A 19217-nucleotide genomic window follows, 5' to 3' on the forward strand; every position below is an offset into this window, starting at 1 on the left:
CCAAGGCCAGGCTGGATGGGGCTTGGAATAACTTGGGCTAGTGGTGTCCCTGCCCTTGGTGGGAGGTTCCTTCCCACCCAAACCATTCCATGATTCTGTGATTTCTCTGCTGCAGAACTTTGAAGCTGGAGCCTGACCACCACCGTACTCTGCACAAATGAGTCTTCACAGCTCCTGAAAATGCTGGGGTGGAGGGCTCAGGGCAGTGGCTCCCCTGCACCACCCCACGCTTGGCAGTGTGCAAGAAGAAGATAATCAGCCTGAGGTGAGAGGGATAGGAAGAATGTAATGGCAATTATGATTTTAGCACATTCATCATCGTGCTGTTTCAGAATGAATGTCACTCCTACAGACTGAAAATCCTCACCACAGTGTAGGAAACCAGGCTGGCAGGAAAGACAAAAGCCACACTGATTAAATGAACTCATGCTGTAGAGCAAACACATCCCACAAGCCTCATCAAAGGTATTTCCAATGAAATGGCATTGTCTGTTCTGACTACATTAATACCCCTATGGATGTTTAACATCAGTTTGAAAAGTCTATTTGAAACTCATGTGACTGGTGAAAGAACAGCCATGGTCTCAGCCACTCATGTGGATCACAGGTGTTCTTATCTTATTAACCAAAAAGTAAAGGTTTAATTAACCCAAGTACAGCAGCTACTTGAAAGGAGCCAAGACTACCAAGTCTTGGTAGATGAAGGGGTAAATATTATCTCCATTTGTACTTTTTCCCACCCCAAATTACCACACAAACTTTCCAAAAAGCCTCACTTTCATCCCAGTTCACAAAGACATTTTTCTTTAATGTCATAAAAAGCAATTTCCTCCTCAGTTCTCTTTTAATTGCTCCCTCCACATCCACTGGAAACAGGCAATAAGAAAATCCTTCCCTTCATCTCCCTCTCCGGGGAAGAAAGGCCACCCTGTTTGTGGCATGAAGTCTCAGAAATCCTTCCAAAGTGGTATGTGGACTCCTGACAGCTGCTCTGCTCTGTATATAGAGATATACAGACACATTCATCCCTCAGCTCAAGGATGTAATGTCAGCTTCTCAGCCTTTATCAGTGCTCCCAGAATTATTCTGAATTCTGGTCCAAGAGTTGGTAAGTCCTATACAGGTACTATAGACATGTAACATAAGAAATTTAGAAATAACTATGAAGAAAACATCTGTCAGATGAATTCAGAACTGAGAAAGGAAATGCAGACACTGATAATGGCAAACCTGAAAGTCAGAGATGGAGAAAAAAAAATCTCCCCTCCACAGTTTTTGCCTTTCTCTCTTGCTTAATGTATTTCTTTAATATATTTATTGCTCAAAATAATTTTTGTTGTTGTTTCTGTTGAAATCGGAGATGACAGGATATGGTTTTGAAAGTCCCTCAGCTTCCTGTGTCAGGAGGGTGACTGTCAAGATGTGGATGTGAAATCAAACCAGACACAAAAAAAATAAAATCACGAAGTGAAACTGTGTGTCTCCCAGAATGAGCTAGTTGTCACTTCCTTCCCATCATGCAGACTTCCCTCTATCCGAGCACCAAGTGGTCAGGATTCCCCACTTTCAACAGCAAATACTGAATGAAACTCATATAGGAAGCAAGAAGACTTAAAAACAACGAGTAATTTAAGAAGTATTCAGAAGAAACTTCAGTCTGATTTTCAAGGCATGCAAACATAAAGGATTAAAACCTGGGGAATAGCTAATATTGGAGTCCTGTGAATATTCTGGGCCTTTCCTCACTGTTGCCATTGTGGGACTGATAGAACATCCCCACTGGGGGCTAGGTGGCCACTTTAGCAGCAGATTTCCCCCAAATTTGAGGTGTGCACTTGTCACATTTCACCAAGGAAACAGGGAGCAAGATGGAACCAGGTAAGTCCAGCTTGTGGATCAAAGTGGATCATGGAGCTCAGGCAAACTAAAGGATTCCATGCTGTCACCCCCATCTCACCTGGCAGCAGCTCATAAAATTGGAGGAGATGCTAAACTGCTTCCTCCACACTCCACCTAAACTCAAGCACAGCTTCTTTAAAAAGCTGAGGAGTGTTCAAAATCCTACACTGCTGTAGGTGTGACCTGCAGAGACACTTGGGGAGCAGCAGAGAACAGTCAGCAGTCCCCTCCAGGGACCCCCTGCACCCACCACGCTGTTGGGGCTCCTCTGCTACTCCCTGGGTACTTGTCTTCTCACTGATTAGCCCTAAGCACACCACCTCACAAAATAAACACAAAAAGCATTTGATCTTCATGTTCCATTGCTGGTGAAGGAGATCATTGTCTCCTCAAACCAGCAAGCCTTCATCAATGAATATAAAGGGCAAAGACAAGAGGGAATTTGAGAGGGGAACAGCACAACAACCCACACTCCAAACATCTGAATGCCATTTCCCAGTGGTGCTCACTAAATCCCAAAGCCTTTGCTCTGCCCAGAAATCCCAGAAACACAGGCTGGGCTGGTATTTATACCAGAGGGGGACAGGAAGCTGCTGAATGCCAGGGCGGCTCCCAGCACTGATTCTCTGCAGCTTTCCCAGTTTAACTCTGCTTCCTGGGAGAAAGAAATGCATTGTAGCCATGAGCTCCTCCAAGTCCTTGGCTAAAGCCCAGTGAAATACATTCCTTTCCAGGAGTGGCAGATCACAGCAGGGGCAGAAAGGCTACTTCTGATCAGACATGACATTTGTCTTTGTCCTGCCCTTGCCAAATCTGCCCTGGTAAATGGGAACTTGGCACTTTGGGAAGAGGTGGAGTGAGTATTGCCCTGATCTGTGCTCCTTATCCCACTAAATTGTATTTCACAATCAAAGATGAAGGATTTTTCAAAGTTCCTTTCTCTTTTCAACTGTTTTTTAATAAAAGAACACAGCCAAATTTTCTACCACAGTCCTTACAGTCCATTGTTTTGCTGCACATAGCTGTAACTTTGTAAGATTGCTCACACACCTGTTTCTGTCAGCAGAATTGTTTGCAAAAAAGATTTTAAGAAGTATTAATAAATCAATATTTTTCAGTGATGTGCAAATGAATAGGAATCAATATGAAGCTCTTGGGAAAAAAATTCTCTCCAAGGGCAGAGTTCAATTTGAGGTGCTTGTCAGGGATCATTTTCCCACTTGCAGCACCTAGATCTCCACGGGGTTACATAACTCCAGGAAATCCACATGAAAGGGGCTCCTGCTTCCTTGACAGCTGTTGAAACTCTATTCCTGGTTCAACAGTAGATCCTAATCCAGACTGTCTTTATCTGCTTCTCACCCCACTGGGCAGAAGTAAGAAAAATCCTTGAGGAATTGTCTGTCAGATAAAAACTGGACCACAGGAAAAGCTGAGAGGGATAAATCCTGGAACAGATGCATAAATGAGCAATAGCTAAGCCATATGAAATATAATGAAGTGCAGACTCACAAGCTTTGGAGATGGAAAAGACCTCTTAGGTCATCTAAACCCAGCTTCTGCCAGTTCAGGATTGGCCCCTAGAGTGATGTGCTGAACTTTAAGAAAAAAACAGGCTGCCAAAAGCTTTGTCAAACCCATTACACTTGTTCCAGGAGAGAAATTAAAATCCCCAAACATCATGAACGGTTTTCAAGTCATGGAGTGCCAGGAAAACTTGATTGTGTCCTCATCTCCCTACCAAACCTCAGTGAGGAGCCAAGTCCAGAGTGTCAGGGCACTGTACACCACCTGGGAATGCAATTAGGGATTGTACAGCAGCTGGACAGCATTGGGATAAGGAATGGGGATTGTACACCACCTGGACAGCATTGAGATAGGGAATCCCACATCTCCTGTGAAGAAAGCCCCTGAAACCAACCAGCCCTGACCCCCACACAACTGCACATCTTCGGAAACTGCCCAGAAATGTAGTTGTGTGTGTTTTCCTCATGGGAATGGAGTCCTAAAGGAAACCAGGAATGTCTTTAGCAGTGGAGGCAAGGGAAAAGAGATGGTAATCAAGAATGATCCAGGGAGGACAGCAAGAAAAAGCTGTCTGAGGGCAATGGGATGAAGCTGATGGCCAGGAGACTGAAGTGACAGCTAAAAAAACATTCACCAGGAGTCACTTCTGTAAGTAAAAGGGACTGTTCAGACCCTGCACTCACAATTCATTTACCCACAAGCCTGGGCTTCAGACCCAAGCAGCTGAGTTTAGTGGAGAAGTTGCTGAGTGTTCCCATCTCCCACCAAGGGCAGCAAGAGCAGATGGGACTCCAAAGTGACACTAAAGGCATGGAACTGAGGGCATCTTGGAAAAAACGTCATCTGAAAATCAGGAAAGCATTTATTTTTCTGAAGGGTCCAATTCATAAATGATCTTCCAATTTCTTAGGAGCAAAGCTGTTTTTATAGTCCTACCAAGTCACAAATTAGGGTTTTTTAAAAGTTTTTTAGTCTAATCTACTTAGAAAGTGATAGTCATAATTTATCTTTGTGCAGACAATCAATACTGTGTCCTACACACCATTCATGGACCAGCTACAAGGCTTAACCATGGCTGGGGCTTGAGCTGCCATTGAAACATCTGCAGAAAGGTCAAATGTTTGATCAGGAGAGGTATGTGTGTAACAACATGGGAATGTACAGGGGGAATACATTCCCTCCATGTTGTACACACCTCGTCTCATGTATGCATAGGGTGGGATTCTTGGGATTGTCTGTGCAGGGCCACAAGTTGGACTCCATGATCCTTGTGGGTTCCTGCCAGTTCAGGATGTCCATTATTCCTGGTTCTATAGCTGTGATGCACTAGCCAGTTTACAAATGCAGGTGAGGGATTTGCTGTGCCTTAGTAATAAACACCTCTTAGGGATTTTGGATCATTACACAACTTCCAAAGCAATTCCCATGTTTTCTCCCCAACCTTACACCCACTGCACCCCAAACCGCACCTAACTGTGCTCCCAGCACTGCAAGAAGCAGGGCTGTGTTGATTCATTCCTCAGGGTGCTGAAGCCAAGCACCTTTTGTGAGTGACTTGCATTTTCCCACTGCTGGGTGTGTGGGTCCTGGGTGGGTGACGATGTCCCAGGCTGAGCCCTTTCTGCACTCACCGTGGTTGAAATGCCCTACACGGTCCCCATCCCACACACACCGTGGCTGGAATGCCTCACTCAGTCCCATCCCACACACACCGTGGCTGGAATGCCTCACTCAGTCCCATCCCGCACTCACCATGGTTGGAATGCTTCACGCAGCTCCATTCCACACTCACCATGGTTGGAATGCTTCATGCAGCTCCATCCCGCACTCACCATGGTTGGAATGCCTCACGCAGCTCCATCCCGCACTCACCGTGGTGGAATGCCTCACGAAGCTCCATCCCTCACTCACCGTGGTGGAATGCCTCACGCAGCTCCATCCCACACTCACCACGGTTGGAATGCTTCATGCAGCTCCATCCCGCACTCACCATGGTTGGAATGCCTCATGCAGTCCCATCCCTCACTCACCATGGTTGGAATGCCTCACGCAGCTCCATCCTGCACTCACCGTGGTGGAATGCCTCACGCAGCTCCATCCCTCACTCACCATGGTCAGAATGCCTCACGCAGTCCCATCCCTCACTCACCATGGTTGGAATGCCTCACACAGTCCCTCTCCTCACTCACCATGGTTGGAATGCCTCATGCAGCCCCATCCCTCACTCACCATGGTCAGAATGCCTCACGCAGTCCCATCCCTCACTCACCATGGTTGGAATGCCTCACACAGTCCCTCTCCTCACTCACCATGGTTGGAATGCCTCACGCAGCTCCATCCCTCACTCACCATGGTTGGAATGCCTCATGCAGCTCCATCCCACACTCACCATCGTTGGAATGCCTCACGCAGCCCCATCCCTCACTCACCATGGTCAGAATGCCTCACGCAGCTCCATCCCTCACTCACCATGGTTGGAATGCCTCACGCAGTCCCTCTCCTCACTCACCATGGTTGGAATGCCTCACGCAGTCCCTCTCCTCACTCACCATGGTTGGAATGCCTCACGCAGCCCCATCCCTCACTCACCATGGTTGGAATGCCTCACACAGTCCCTCTCCTCACTCACCATGGTTGGAATGCCTCACGCAGCTCCATCCCGCACTCACCGTGGTGGAATGCCTCACGCAGCTCCATCCCTCACTCACCATGGTTGGAATGCCTCATGCAATCCCTCTCCTCACTCACCGTGGTTGGAATGCCTCACGCAGTCCCCCAGCACGGCGCTGAAGCGCCGCTGTGCCCCCGGCTCCGGGAAGCAGTAGTAGCTGTGCCGGGAGAAGGGCTGCCACAGGTACACCGGGAACTCCTTCGGGAGCGGGACGAAGGCTGCAGCTGCCTCCTCGCTGGAGCCTGCACAAAAACACCTCTGCTTGAGAGCTGCAAATTTCCTGGGCATTGGCTCTGTGCCAGACCTCTGCCAGCAGGTTCATCTCCTTCCCAGTCCAGGAGATTGGGCACAGAGGGCAGGGGGACACAGCTGGGATGGGCACACTCAGCTGGCATCAACCACCTCTCTGTGTTACACCACAGCAACTTGACGGCCTCTTGATGGCTTTGTCTTCAAGCTGGCAAAAATCTAGTTTTGGTAAAATTTCAAATTATTTCACTGGATTACAGCTGCTAGGGAAACGTTTTTCATGGCAAATAAGTAAATTAGTGGAGAGCCCTGGTCCGTTCCACATAAAGACCATTTAGGAGCGTATGGACTTTCCTATAGAAACAAGCTGCATTAAATAAACTGAGTTGGAACAGCAGTGCTTTCCCTGGTTCCAGGATTTCCATACACAACTGCCCTTAAAAACTGTCACTTCATGGCCTTGCCGGTGATGTAAAGAAAGCACCAGCTTTCTACCTCCAGCTTTCTACCTCCAGCTCCCACCTGCCCCGGGTCCTTGCACACAGGGGATGCTGGACAGCACATTTAGGGATGACCAAACCAAATCTCGAGTCACTGACATGCACTGAGAGCCCAGACACATGCGGTTCACCTTGGAGGGTCTTCAGCACCACACAGATGGAGAGTAGTGCCAGAAAGGTGAAGTGATGATATTTTTGAAGGAACAGCCATGGGAAGCCCATGAGCACCCTTGGGGTGCTCCACATCACTCAACCCCAACTGCTGCAGAGCTGTAGTGACACAGACAGGACACCTCCAAGCCCCTCTGACCACCCTGTGCCTTGGGAAAGGGTGTGAGAGGGCACTTAATTTTAAATCCTAGGGATTTAAAGGACTCAAAAAATAAATCCTTGTATTCAAGTTGCTCTTATCCCTTTCATTATGTGGCATCCCATTCTCCAAATCTGACTGCAATGTGAGAGCCTCTTCCATAAAGCCTGAATTTTCTCCATCTTGGTGCAGTGGGGGCAGGCCCGACCACAGCAGTTCCCAGCCCAGAAACAACAAAGGCAGAAGCAGCCACCTTCCTGCCTTCTCTGTGGGACTTATTATCAGCTGTGAGTCAACACAGACAGCTGGCATCTAAAAATGGAAACAAATAAACCAGGAATATGAACAAAGCCTGGGAACAATGGTGCTGTGGTTCCTGCCCCGCTTCTGCACAGCTTCCAGCAGCTTGGTGCCGGTATGCTGGAAGAAAGGGAGCCAGCATTTCTCTGAATGTTGGCTTACAGCATCTGCTTTATTCATCCATTCTGGAGTTGTACTTGAACTTGGAAAAAGGTCTGTGGGCATCTTCTGCTACCCCATTTTAAACTGGGGCCTAAAAGCCTTCCCAGAACAGAGTAAGGAATAGAGCCTGAGTTTTGGCAGTTCAGCTTTGAACAGGACTTACCAACAGGGTCTGGAAAATGTTTATCAGACAGCAAATTGTAATCTTCTTCTGAAGTCAGGACTTTGCCTCCTGCAGGAATAACATGATATTTAGGGCTGGCTCCCTTCTGGTAGGCCTGGAAAATCAACAGAGAGGAAGTATTGTTAAATAGAGATTTAAGGAGAGAGAAAACAAAAAATACACAATTCAGTGACAAAGCCAGGAGCTTACTCCATGATCCTTGTGGGTCCCTTCCAGCTCAAGATATTCTATGATTCTAATACATGGGGATATTGCCCAAAGGGAGAATCTTTTTGTCAGGCTAAATTTTGGAAATGTTCCCTAGGCATGTCAAATCTGAAACAAATCTGAACTCTCAGTGCTTATCTGCTGTGGTGAGGAGTCAGGGATGGAAGGGAGGGAAAAAGGATGGGATTTTCTCCTGAGACCAATTTGTTGGATTTTTCAGCCTGGACTAGCTTGACTATGGCAGCTTCCAGGAAAAAACCTCCACTGTAGCCAGCCAAACCCTGCTACTTCAGATCCAATTGCAGGAGCACAGGGATATATTACAGGGATGTAGAGATGAGAAGTGCTCTGGGACAGGCACAGGAAGGTTCAAGTGCTGTTAAAAGGATTTGTTAGTTCTTGCTGACGTATCTGGCCAAGGAATGTCCCATTTGTTAGTTCTGGCCACTCATCTGGCCAAGGCAGGGCACTTGACTGTACCCTCAGCCATCCCTGTGGGGCTTCCACTGGAGCCACCCTGATGAGGACAAAGTTTCACCTCCTACTGCTGAAGGCAAGACAGCAGCAGCAAAGCCATTGCCATTGGAGTGTACAAGCAGATCCACAGAAGCAGCACTCACCTCTTTGGTCTCAAAGCAATCCACAGTGTAGTCATTTCTGATCACGACGTATCTGTCCTTCCACTTCTTCAGGTCCTCACTGAAATGCAGCAGCTCTCCTTCGTACAGAACTGTCCCAGCTTCCCCCGCAGGCTACAGGGACAATTGGTGACATTTGAAACCCCTCTGCACCACTGACCATCTTGAAGCTTTTATTTCTACATTTCCATAATGCTGCTCTGAGGGCTTTTGAGCCTTCAAATGCAATTTGGAGTCATACACATCTCTGATTTCAGAAGGTTCTACAGACACAAGCAAAGTCTTGTAGCCAAGGTGAGGAGGCAACAGAAGAGCTCTGCCTTCCAAAATACTGCCAGATTTTTGAGACAGAGATTTATTTACCTTTCAGCTGACAGGCTAAATGCAAGATCAGAGAATCCTGCAGTGGTTTGGGTTGGAAAAGACCTTAAAGATCATCTAATTCTAACCCCTGCAGGATGGCTTTGAGTTCACCACCTTCCATTTTCCACTATATAATATAAATATATCACTGATATGAAAAACAGGGTTTTATTATAATACAGTAAATTGTTTCCCATTTCTTTGTAATGCTTTTGCATATGTGCTGTAGCAACTGATACACACCTTTCTGAAAGACACAGATCTTCTATTATCCCATCTCACTGCTTTACCTACTCATTTCAAGAGCATTGGAAAACCATGATTTCCAGTATGTTCAGAACATTGAAATTTTTACCTTCTTAATCTTTAAGGCTAGTTCTCTGCATTTTCCTCTTGTAAAGAGACTTGTGTCTCTCTTTTTGTCTCCCCTCTAAAAAACCAACTTCCATAGTTCACTCCACAGACGAAATTATTACCATCTTCTTTAAGGAACCCTGAGCCACAGATGACAGGATTAATTATATTTCCTACATAATCTCTTCCCTGGAACTATGATATCTATCCCTAGATTTTGCAGAATCTTGCAACCAGCAAGAAGGAACCAGTTTTGTCCAAATGTCCAAATCCTTGTACCAGAAACTCATGTCATGGTTCTCCTCATGCCATGATAAGCAACTAAACAAAACCAAAATACAGATGAATTTTCAGAAGTAAAAATTCAAACTTGCACCCAGATGCAACTTTTCCATCCCAAAATGACCCAAATCCAACATCTGCACATGCACTTGGGTCTCAGACAGAGAAATGAGTGTCCTCCTACCCTGGTTTTCAGGAAGCGGGACTGGGAGTGGCGGTGCTGCTCCAGCTCCTCCTGCACGTGCCTGCAGAAAGCCACGGCGTACTGCCGGCGGTAGTGGGGGCTGAAGTTCTTGATGGTGGCCTCAGTTTTTCCTGAGGTGGAACAGAGATTTAAATGTATTTCATGTACATGGCATCACAACCTGTAACACAGAACCAAGGCATCTCTCACAGTGACCTGAATTCTTCTCTTTGGAGAAGAGGCAGTTCCAGGGTCCCCTAATAGTGACCTTCCAGGACCTGAAGATAGGCCACAAGAAAGATGGAGAGAGACTCTGGACAAGGGATGGAGTGACAGGACAAGGGGGAATGGCTTCCCGCTGACAGGACGTTTAGATTGGATATTGGGAAGGAATTGTTCCCAGTGAGGCTGGTGAGACCCTGGCACAGGGTGCCCGGAGAAGTTGTGGCTGTCCCTGAATCCCTGGCAATGTCCAAGGCCAGGCTGGACAGGGCTTGGAGCAACCTAGGCTAGTGGAAGGTGTCCCTGCCCAGAGCAGGGAGTGTAACTGGATGGGCTTTAAGGTCCCTCTAACCCAAACCATTCCATGATTCCATGAGAAAACCTCCTGAATGTACCAAGGGTCACTTGCTGCACAGATCAGGAAACCCTTGGTGATGCATTCAGAGGGAATTTGTCCAGGAAAATATTGGGTTTGGGACTTTGTCTTTTCTTCTAAGATCAAGACAAGAATTCCCCAAATCCATTTCTCTAAGGAAAGATGCTCTCTGCCTCTCCCTGGGACATGCTGCCCCAGAGCCAAGGGTGGTCAAGGCGTGAAAGGGTTTTCAAAGACAACCAGTGACACTGGCTAATGTTCAGCCATAAGGGGCCAAGTTTATCACTTACTGAGATTCTAGAGATGACTCAAAGCTCTACAAAATATTTTTCTAGGCTTGGGCACTACAGTCTCATCTTTGTTTTAATGTAAACATATCCTCAGTCATGCTGCAATAAACACTAATGTGGTATTGTCTCACTGTGATCAAGATCTCAAAGGTAACAGCAACAGCAATAAACACACTGAGGTCTCCCTTCTGAGAATCTTAAAAAAATTTACAAGCAATTAACTCATTAACCCTACCAAAGAAATAATGGTACTTTGCAGACAGGGAAGTGAAGCTAAAATTAAAGGCATGTGCATATATGTGACTGAAAGAGTCCACAGGAATGCAAGAACCAGAACCTGGCCTATGACCTAGAAAGCATCCCAAACATCCTGGATACTGGAGAGAGGCTTTTCTTCTTGGTATTAAGGAGCACCATGCAAAAGGGCATTTCTGAGCATACAACAGAGAAATGCAATTTCACATCTCAAGCAACTTAGATGCTTCCAAAATTTAATTTTGTTCTGCTTGGGGGGAAAAAACCATCGTATTTTCTGTATGAGAAAAGAAAATGGTAATTCTCAAACTAAGACTTTTTAATGGACTCCTAGACCAGGACTGGCACACAGCATTCCTGAAACAGAATTCATGGAAGTGTTCAAGGCCAGGGGCAAGGTGCAATCTGGTTTAATGGAAGGTGCCACTGCCCATGGCAGGGCATGGGACTGGATCGGTTTGAAGATCCATCCCAACCCAAACCATTGTGGGATTCCAGGAATTACTCCCTAAATTCCTAACATGGATGTGCATGAGAAGACAAACCTACATACCAACTCCTCTGCTTCTGCAGGTGAATTTCCAGTGTGATGCAGAACAAGATGCACCCCCTCAAGCTCAGGGGCAATGCCAATGCTTCCATTCCATAACAGCACCTTTCATTCCAGCCACTCCTGTGTCACCAGGTCGGAGGGGTGAGCTGGAGCCTTCTCCTTCACAAGCATCAGTGTGATTGCTGCCTTCCACTGAACTGGAAGCCCCTTTTGCCCCACTGCTGCCCCATTCCAATTCCACACCAGCACTGGGAGATCTGACACCCTGGAGCCTCTCCAGGCACACGGAGAAGCCGGCTCAGCATTGGCACAGCCATCCCACTCAGCTGGAGGGATGTCAGAACCAGAGTCAATTCACCACTCATGTAAGGTTTTCACAGAATTACTTGTGGGACAGCACCCGGTGACAATCTGGACTCCAAATCTTCAGCTTTAAGATCGATTTTTAGAGACATACTGATTATAGCATGTGCTTGGGTATAATAGCAGGATATGGTGCTGCTAAAGCAGAATATCCCAGCCCTACAGAAACTAGCCTGCTTTGGGCAGAGGCATAGACTTATTCTCCAAATAAGGACAAAGTTTCCCAAAACTTTCTTTGCAGCATTTTTTTTCCTCCTGGTCCCAGCCAGCAGTAGGATGTTGTTGGCCCCAGCCCCAGCAGAGTTTCCTGCTCAGGGTTTGCCCCTGTTTTGCACTGTGGCTTTTTCTTTTCCAGCTCACATCATCCTCTCAATTTGTTGGAGAGGGCTCTGGGACACTGCACCTCACTTGGCTACTGCCTGCATCCTGCAGTAAAAGTTTGCAGAGGAAGTGGGACAAAGAATAAAATTCTGGTGTTGGGAAAAAACTTGCAACAATCACAGGAAATACCTGTAATTTTGGCAAAGATTCTCAATTAAGGCTAAATGGCCTCAGAAGTGTCATTCTTCACTGTCAGTACTCCTTAGATCAGCTAAAAGCACAATGACTGAAGAGAAAGAAACACTGCAATTCACAACATATACGTCAGAAATAGGACATTGATGATGTAATTTTTATGTGCAGACTATATTTATGACAAACCAAAACAAGAATCAAGAGGCAAATGTTTCCAGTTGTTTCTTCCAATCTTCACACTAATTGTTGCAAAGGAGCTTTGCATTAAAAATACTCCTCCCTCTTAAAATTAGAAGAAAAGTTTATTTAAAGAGATTTGAGTGGCACCATATGAGGACCTGGCCTTGCAGGGCTCAGCTGAACAGGAATTTCAGTGCTACCTGAAGGTGGGAAGTGAAGCAGACAGACCCTTGATCCATTGTTCCTTAATGGATATTTAAACTCTTTTGGTTTACAGAAAATAAAAATACGCTATCTGAAAATAAACATGATGGAAACAGTCCTGAGTAACAGAAACTCTTCCCATGAAACGATAACATGGGGCAACTGGAGATAAAATACTCCAGGGCAATTGAAAAATGAGTTCCCCTAATTCTTTTCCAAATTTAGTGCGGCTGGCTTAGTCAGAGCTGTTTATATGGAGCACAGCCAATGCTCCCACTTGGCTGGTCTGGCAGTGGCACAGCTCCAGCCTATATAAATGGGACTTGAAGCCCAGCAGCTGGGATGTTTATCCTGGGAGAATGAGGAGTCTGATCAGCTCCAGGAGGAGCCTGCATGCAACCTCCTGCTCCTGTGCTGGGCCAGGAGTTGGACTTGGTGATTCGTCCCTGAGGGATCCTTCCAACTTGGGATATTCTGTGATTCCCTGAACCAAAATTACCAACAGGAAAAGACAACTGTGATGGAGGTGGAGGGATATCTGTCGACTTAACATGGCAAGGGTCTGTTCCTCCTTTGCTGAGGGTTTAGATCCTGCTCCAGAATAAACGTTGCTAATACTTCATGATGCACCTCCCGCTCTGCAGCATGACCACAAACCTTTAGCATGAGTTATAATACCTCTTTTAAGACTAAAACCAAATGTCACTGCACTGAGAAACAAGAAACATCTACCTGTTGCCCCCCTGGAAATCAGTAATCAACCCCAGATTTTTTTTTTCCTTGCTTTTCCCCTGCCTTTGACCTTCTTAATTCTTAATTAATGTTGGACACTTGTATGTAACTCCAAGTCATCAGGCCAGCAGAATGGCCTCAAATACCCAAATTTATAGTGGGGATTTCACTGCTTGTATTGAAATAACTGACATACAGCTTTTTCAAACAAGGGCACTCTTCATCAAATTCTCCCAGAAATTAATTCCTGCTGGTCTAGTCACCAGTTTCCAGTGCAGCCTATCCAGCTCACCCTGCCACATCTCCCTGCTCTCAACAACATTGCCACGTGGCCAGTCCAGGTGCAGGCCAGGAAAACTCAGGAAAAAAGGTCAGAAAACAATAACATATTGGCTGGCACACAAGAGAGTGATTGCTCACACTCCCAGAACTTCAGCCATTTGGAAGTTAAGAATGGAAAGAGGGAAGGACTTGCCATAAAAGCTATTTCACTTAAATATTGGTGTTTGGCAGTAAGATGACCCTTCCAAAAGTAGGAAAATGTTCACAATCCTTCCCCTTCACAGCACAATTGCCTTTCTCAGCACCTTTTGGAAAGGATTTTCCAAATATACCATGACCAGTGATATGAATTTCTTTGGAGGTCTGGGGCCTGAAGTATCTTCTTACACGATTTAAGCCCTAGGGGACATAAATGTAAAGGAAGTAGATTATTTGCTGCATTAAAACAAAAAAACCAAAAAAAACAGAACCAAAAAAAAAATTAAAATAAATAGGCACTGTGTGTGCTGAATGTCAGTACATCCAGTACTTCAAACAAGTAAAGCAGTGAGACAGAACAGGAACCTTGTTTTATTTCCTCTAACAGATCATGAGCAAAACTGTCAGAACACAATCTATATGCTCAGCTGATCATACCCACACAGTGCTCCACAAGCCAGGATATAACTCACAACTGGGGGCATCCTTTCAAATGATAAACTAAAAACCAGTTAATCTGTATGCAAATGCATACAGTACATAAACTGACTTAATGCAAATTGAGCTTTAAAATTACTACTGTCCATCCATCCATCTACTTTTCTATCCAAAAACACAATCTTATTCTCACAGACCATCAAGGTAGCAGCAAAATGAGTTAACAAAATAATTCCAGTGTTCAGCTCCTGGGCCAACTTCATCCCAAGTCCAAGAAAAGCACAACTCTGATTGAGGTAAACATATGAAATTGCAGATGCTCTATGTAAGCCCTGAAAGTTGTCAGTACTGGCAGCTCTGAAATGGGCTGGATGCTCAACAGGAAGGGAAGGAAGCAGTCACTCACCATAAAAACTGCTTTTACTCAGATCACCTGTTCACTGCAAGCATCATTATCAGTTGCTAAATGCATCTGGTAGCCAGAAAACCTGTGAAAGTGATTCTGTTTGGCATATCCTGCCATTGCCCACCACTTTCCAGTGCTCTGGGGTATAGAACAATGTAGTGGGATTTACAAGTGATTCCCTCTTTCCTTCAGTCTTCTTCCTTGTGCAGTACTTACAATACCACCCACAAAGTGTTTAAGTTCAAGTGCTCCCAGACTTTATCTAGGAAGGCAATGTAAACTACTCTTGATGTTGAAAGCAGGACTCATTTTGATCTTTATTTGTAGAAATAGTATTTCAATTATCTGTGTCATGACTTAATACCTGTTATGACAAAAAGGGATGTCAGACACAAATCCCAGGTTCTGATTTGGGTGGATCACCTCTCACAGGTTTGTTTGCATTCAGCCAAATCCAGCAGCTCTAGCTGGTGGAGCCACCCCTCTTTCCCACACAGGAACATGTGGTTTGCACCTGGTAAAATACTGAAACAAGTTATTTATCCCAGCCTTGGTTTATATGAATGGAGACTGCTCTCAATAAAACCTTACAATTCTGTGACTCCAGTGGTGTGCACACACCCTCAAATCACCTGTTTGCCATGCTGGCAAAATGCCTGTTAGTCACCCAAAACTCAGTGCAGAAGAGTGGGCAACACCCATCACACCTCAGATCAGCCTCTCCTCTAGTCTCAGCATATAGCACTCCTCAGGTGCTTAGTCCATCCTCTCCATAGGAAAAAACTACCGCTGTCTTGTGAAAAAAATCAGATTTTTTTTGCAAGTTTGGCAGCTGAGACTGGGGGTGTGATATTTGTGCTCCATCAAAAGCAAAGCTTTTGTTTCACAGCAAGCTAAACAAGCACGTTTGTAAGTTCATCCAGACAAGATCCCTGGGAAAAGAGATGCCAAAAGTAACAGGTTCCATTCCCAACCTCGCAGATCATCCTTTCTACAATTTTACTCCTATACTTTATTCTTCCTCAAGTGCTCTGCTACACAAGGCTGAATTTTGTACTGAGATGGACAATTATCCCACAGATTTCCAAAGGTTTACATACTTATGCTGTTCCCAGGCAGCTTTGGGAACATCTCACATTCAGAGGGAGCAGATTGAGCTCAGTGAGACCTCATGCACTCTATAAAAATGTTTGTTTTGTGAAAAGTAGCTTGTGATCTAACTAATGGAGCGTGATGGTTTAACTTAATTGTGAATGCTGTCTGATTGTGAAAAATCAAGAACAAGCAGCAGAGCACAGATCCTGCACAAACACAGAGTGGCTCTTGGGTCAAACCCAGAGACTCATTCCTGCAGCTGGCTCTCCCTTCCCCTGCTCCCACTGCCCAATCCTTATTTATGGGAGAAGGAAGATTTCACAAATTGCCTTTGCACTTCTGTCAGGCTAAAAAATCCTAATAATCATGAATTACATAAAGGCCAGTGCTTGTGGTTGCTCAAGCTGAAACAAGCCAAGGGTTTGATTAACACTGTGTCAGACAAGCTTATCTTAAAGGCTGCTAAAATCTACCCTTTCTGGGTAATGGGGCTAGAAGCAGCAATCTCTGTCTAGAAACAATTACTCATGGTCAGATTCAACTAGAATAAGGTCTGACAAGACTTTATTTATAAGCTTCTTTCACAGCACCAGAAGGACTTGGGATTTAATAACCAAATGAACCCAATCTAAATCCTGGAGAGGGTCACATGAAACTAATCTATGATCTGTGATAAATAAATTTGGTGAAGGTCACTGGTTTTCAAGTTTTGGGGTATTTTTCAACTCCCTGAGCCACTCCTGGGGACACAGACATCAGACATGTCTTGAGCAGCTTTCTCCAATCCACATCTCAGCACCATGTTACACATCAGTGGAGGTCACACAAAAATGTTTCTTGGGAACATTTAAACAGCATTCCAAAAATGTAAGCCAATGCTGCATCACCCTTTAAATCAGGATGATGTATTCCCCCTTCCCTCCCTTTCAGGTGACAATTACCTCACTGCCCAACCATCCACAAAACAAAATGACAAAAAGACACAGAGACATAGATAACAAAAAATAACCACCTTCATGACATTAGCTGAACCTTTTTTTTTAATATATATATTGATATTTATACAGGCACACACACCTTCAAAAGATTATTTCCATGCAGTGCCTGGCATATGCTCATACAAATCTAAGAGATATTTTTGCTAATTTCTTCTTTCTTAATTACTTTGCCAAATTATACCACAGTACATGGCTCTATCATAAAATTACTCCAGGGAGTACATGACATTGGCCAAAGCTGTGAGTACACATCTTTCCACGAGGAGCTTCATTTACACTGAGGTTTCCTTACCTTAGTAATGAATTCCCTTTATTCTCTCACTATTCCAACTGCTGTCACCATCAGCCCAGATGGACTCTTCAATATACCCTATTTCCCACAGAATAATCACTTTTTAAGCACTGCAGCAGAAGGCCATTATTCCATGGCAGGATTTTATTCCATTTCTCTTCAACAAACACACAAACTGCACAAAACAGAGTAACAAAATGAAAATAATGGTAACATTGGAGCCTCTTTTCTTAAAATTTTCCTCATCAGTTCTAAGGCATTTGCTTCACTTTTGGCTCCTGTATACACTGAAAATGACTAAATACCATGATTTGCAAAGAATTTTCAGCTAAGCCTATGCACAAGAAGGCTAAAACCAAGACTAATCTCTAAACAGAGGTCTCAAAGCAAGGACATTTACTTTAATGACCTTCTAACACAACCACACTGCTTGATTTTATCAGGAAATAATTCCAACCTCAGAGCCCCTTCTTGCCATTCTGAACCCCACAACAACACCAGGGTGAACACACAGATTTTAACCCAAACAAGCACCATTCAGATCTTTGAAGCCCAAGGTCATACTCATGTCACAGTTTTGCCAATTGGGACCATTTTCCAGTTTCACCTGGTTTGCTTTGCTTGTGCCAACACCGCCTCGCCTTGGTCCTATGTAGGGCAGCGACTGTGAAAAGGCATTCTGAGGGGGACAAAGAGCCAACTTTTTGTGAAAATCAATAAAAAATCAATAATTTTATTCCTCTTTCCCCTCTTTTAAAAAGGACAAAAATTTATACATATATATATATATGTGTGTGTGTATATAAGATAAAGCTTCTAATAAAACTTTACAGTATAGGAAGAGGAGTATGCAAAATGCAATTCACATTCCAAAGAATTTTTTTTTTTACCTGACTTCCCACTTGACATTCAGCTTGAACAACAAAAATGGAAACATTTTTCCTTTGCAGTACATATTTAGTCATTTGTTCAGGCTTTCACTAATTTCAGATTATAATACTGGAATATGACGGCAGGAAAATGTAACTTGTCAGAGCAAAACAATTGGGCAGAGGATGGGAGAACTAACTTAGAAGTTTGAGTGAAGCTTATAAAATCTCTTTATTGTGTCATATTTTGTTGTTACAAAGCTTATAAAAATTCTTTGATCTGTTATATATTTTGTTGTCACACAGCAGGGTGATACAATAGGATCATTTTCTGACATCACATGGATTTTGCTGGCCATGCAGATGCTACAGCAGGAATTGTCGAGGCTGACACAACCTATAAGACAAAACTGTTCCACAGCATTACACTATGGTCAATCCTTCAAAGCCTTAGCTAAGACAAACTAGACAAACCCTCCTTGCTGGTAGTCTGCTCTCATGTTCAGAAAAATAACATAATAGCTCTAAAAGTGTTTGCTAAATCTTTAGAATTAACTTGATTTTAAAAAGATCACATTCATTCCTTTGCAAGGAATACTGTCAGGCATTAAAAAAGGGTCTATACTCATGCAACTGGAGGTCTCCCCTTTCACAAACAAATTCTTCTCTATCTCTCCATGGATGGTAATGTCCCTCAGGAAATCCACACTGTTCACTTTTCACTCTGCAGAGAGACAGGAGGAATCATTGATGCCTCACCCTGTGGGAAAGGTTTCTTCACAAGACTGCTAAAAAGCATCAATTAAGGTAGAATTTAGAAGACAAGAGTATAATTATTATATGAAGCTGCTCACCCAACCCTGTGTAAGAAAGTTTTTTCTGTGCTTATTACAGATGGGGAAGGGAAACTACAGCTCTGTGATGCAACAGATCAGCTTTATAATTCAAATTAGTGCAGAGACACTGGGAAGTGGCACCAGAACATCAGCCCCTGATCCAGGCTCCTTCAAGAAAGGGTGGCACAAAGGGAACAAGATGCACTGAGGCTGCTGGTAAGAGAGACCTTGACCACATCTCCTCTCACTCCTCAATCTTGGTCTGGTTCTCTCTCTCACACT

The 19217-nt window shown here is 44.5% G+C and overlaps 1 protein-coding gene across 1 annotated transcript in view; it reads right to left on the minus strand.

Moving 5' to 3' along the window:
- Positions 1-19217, minus strand: part of NIBAN1 (niban apoptosis regulator 1) — a 55816-nt gene that overhangs the window by 19537 nt on the left and 17062 nt on the right. Inside the window, exons 2-5 of the mRNA XM_077785504.1 lie at positions 9831-9961; positions 8630-8761; positions 7782-7896; positions 6175-6339 (exon numbers count right to left, since the gene is read on the minus strand). Coding sequence (XP_077641630.1) covers positions 6175-6339; positions 7782-7896; positions 8630-8761; positions 9831-9961 — 543 coding nt within the window. The remainder of the gene's footprint in view (positions 1-6174; positions 6340-7781; positions 7897-8629; positions 8762-9830; positions 9962-19217) is intronic.

This window comes from Lonchura striata, chromosome 9 (assembly GCF_046129695.1).
Source record: "Lonchura striata isolate bLonStr1 chromosome 9, bLonStr1.mat, whole genome shotgun sequence".
NCBI classification, from domain to species: domain Eukaryota; kingdom Metazoa; phylum Chordata; class Aves; order Passeriformes; family Estrildidae; genus Lonchura; species Lonchura striata.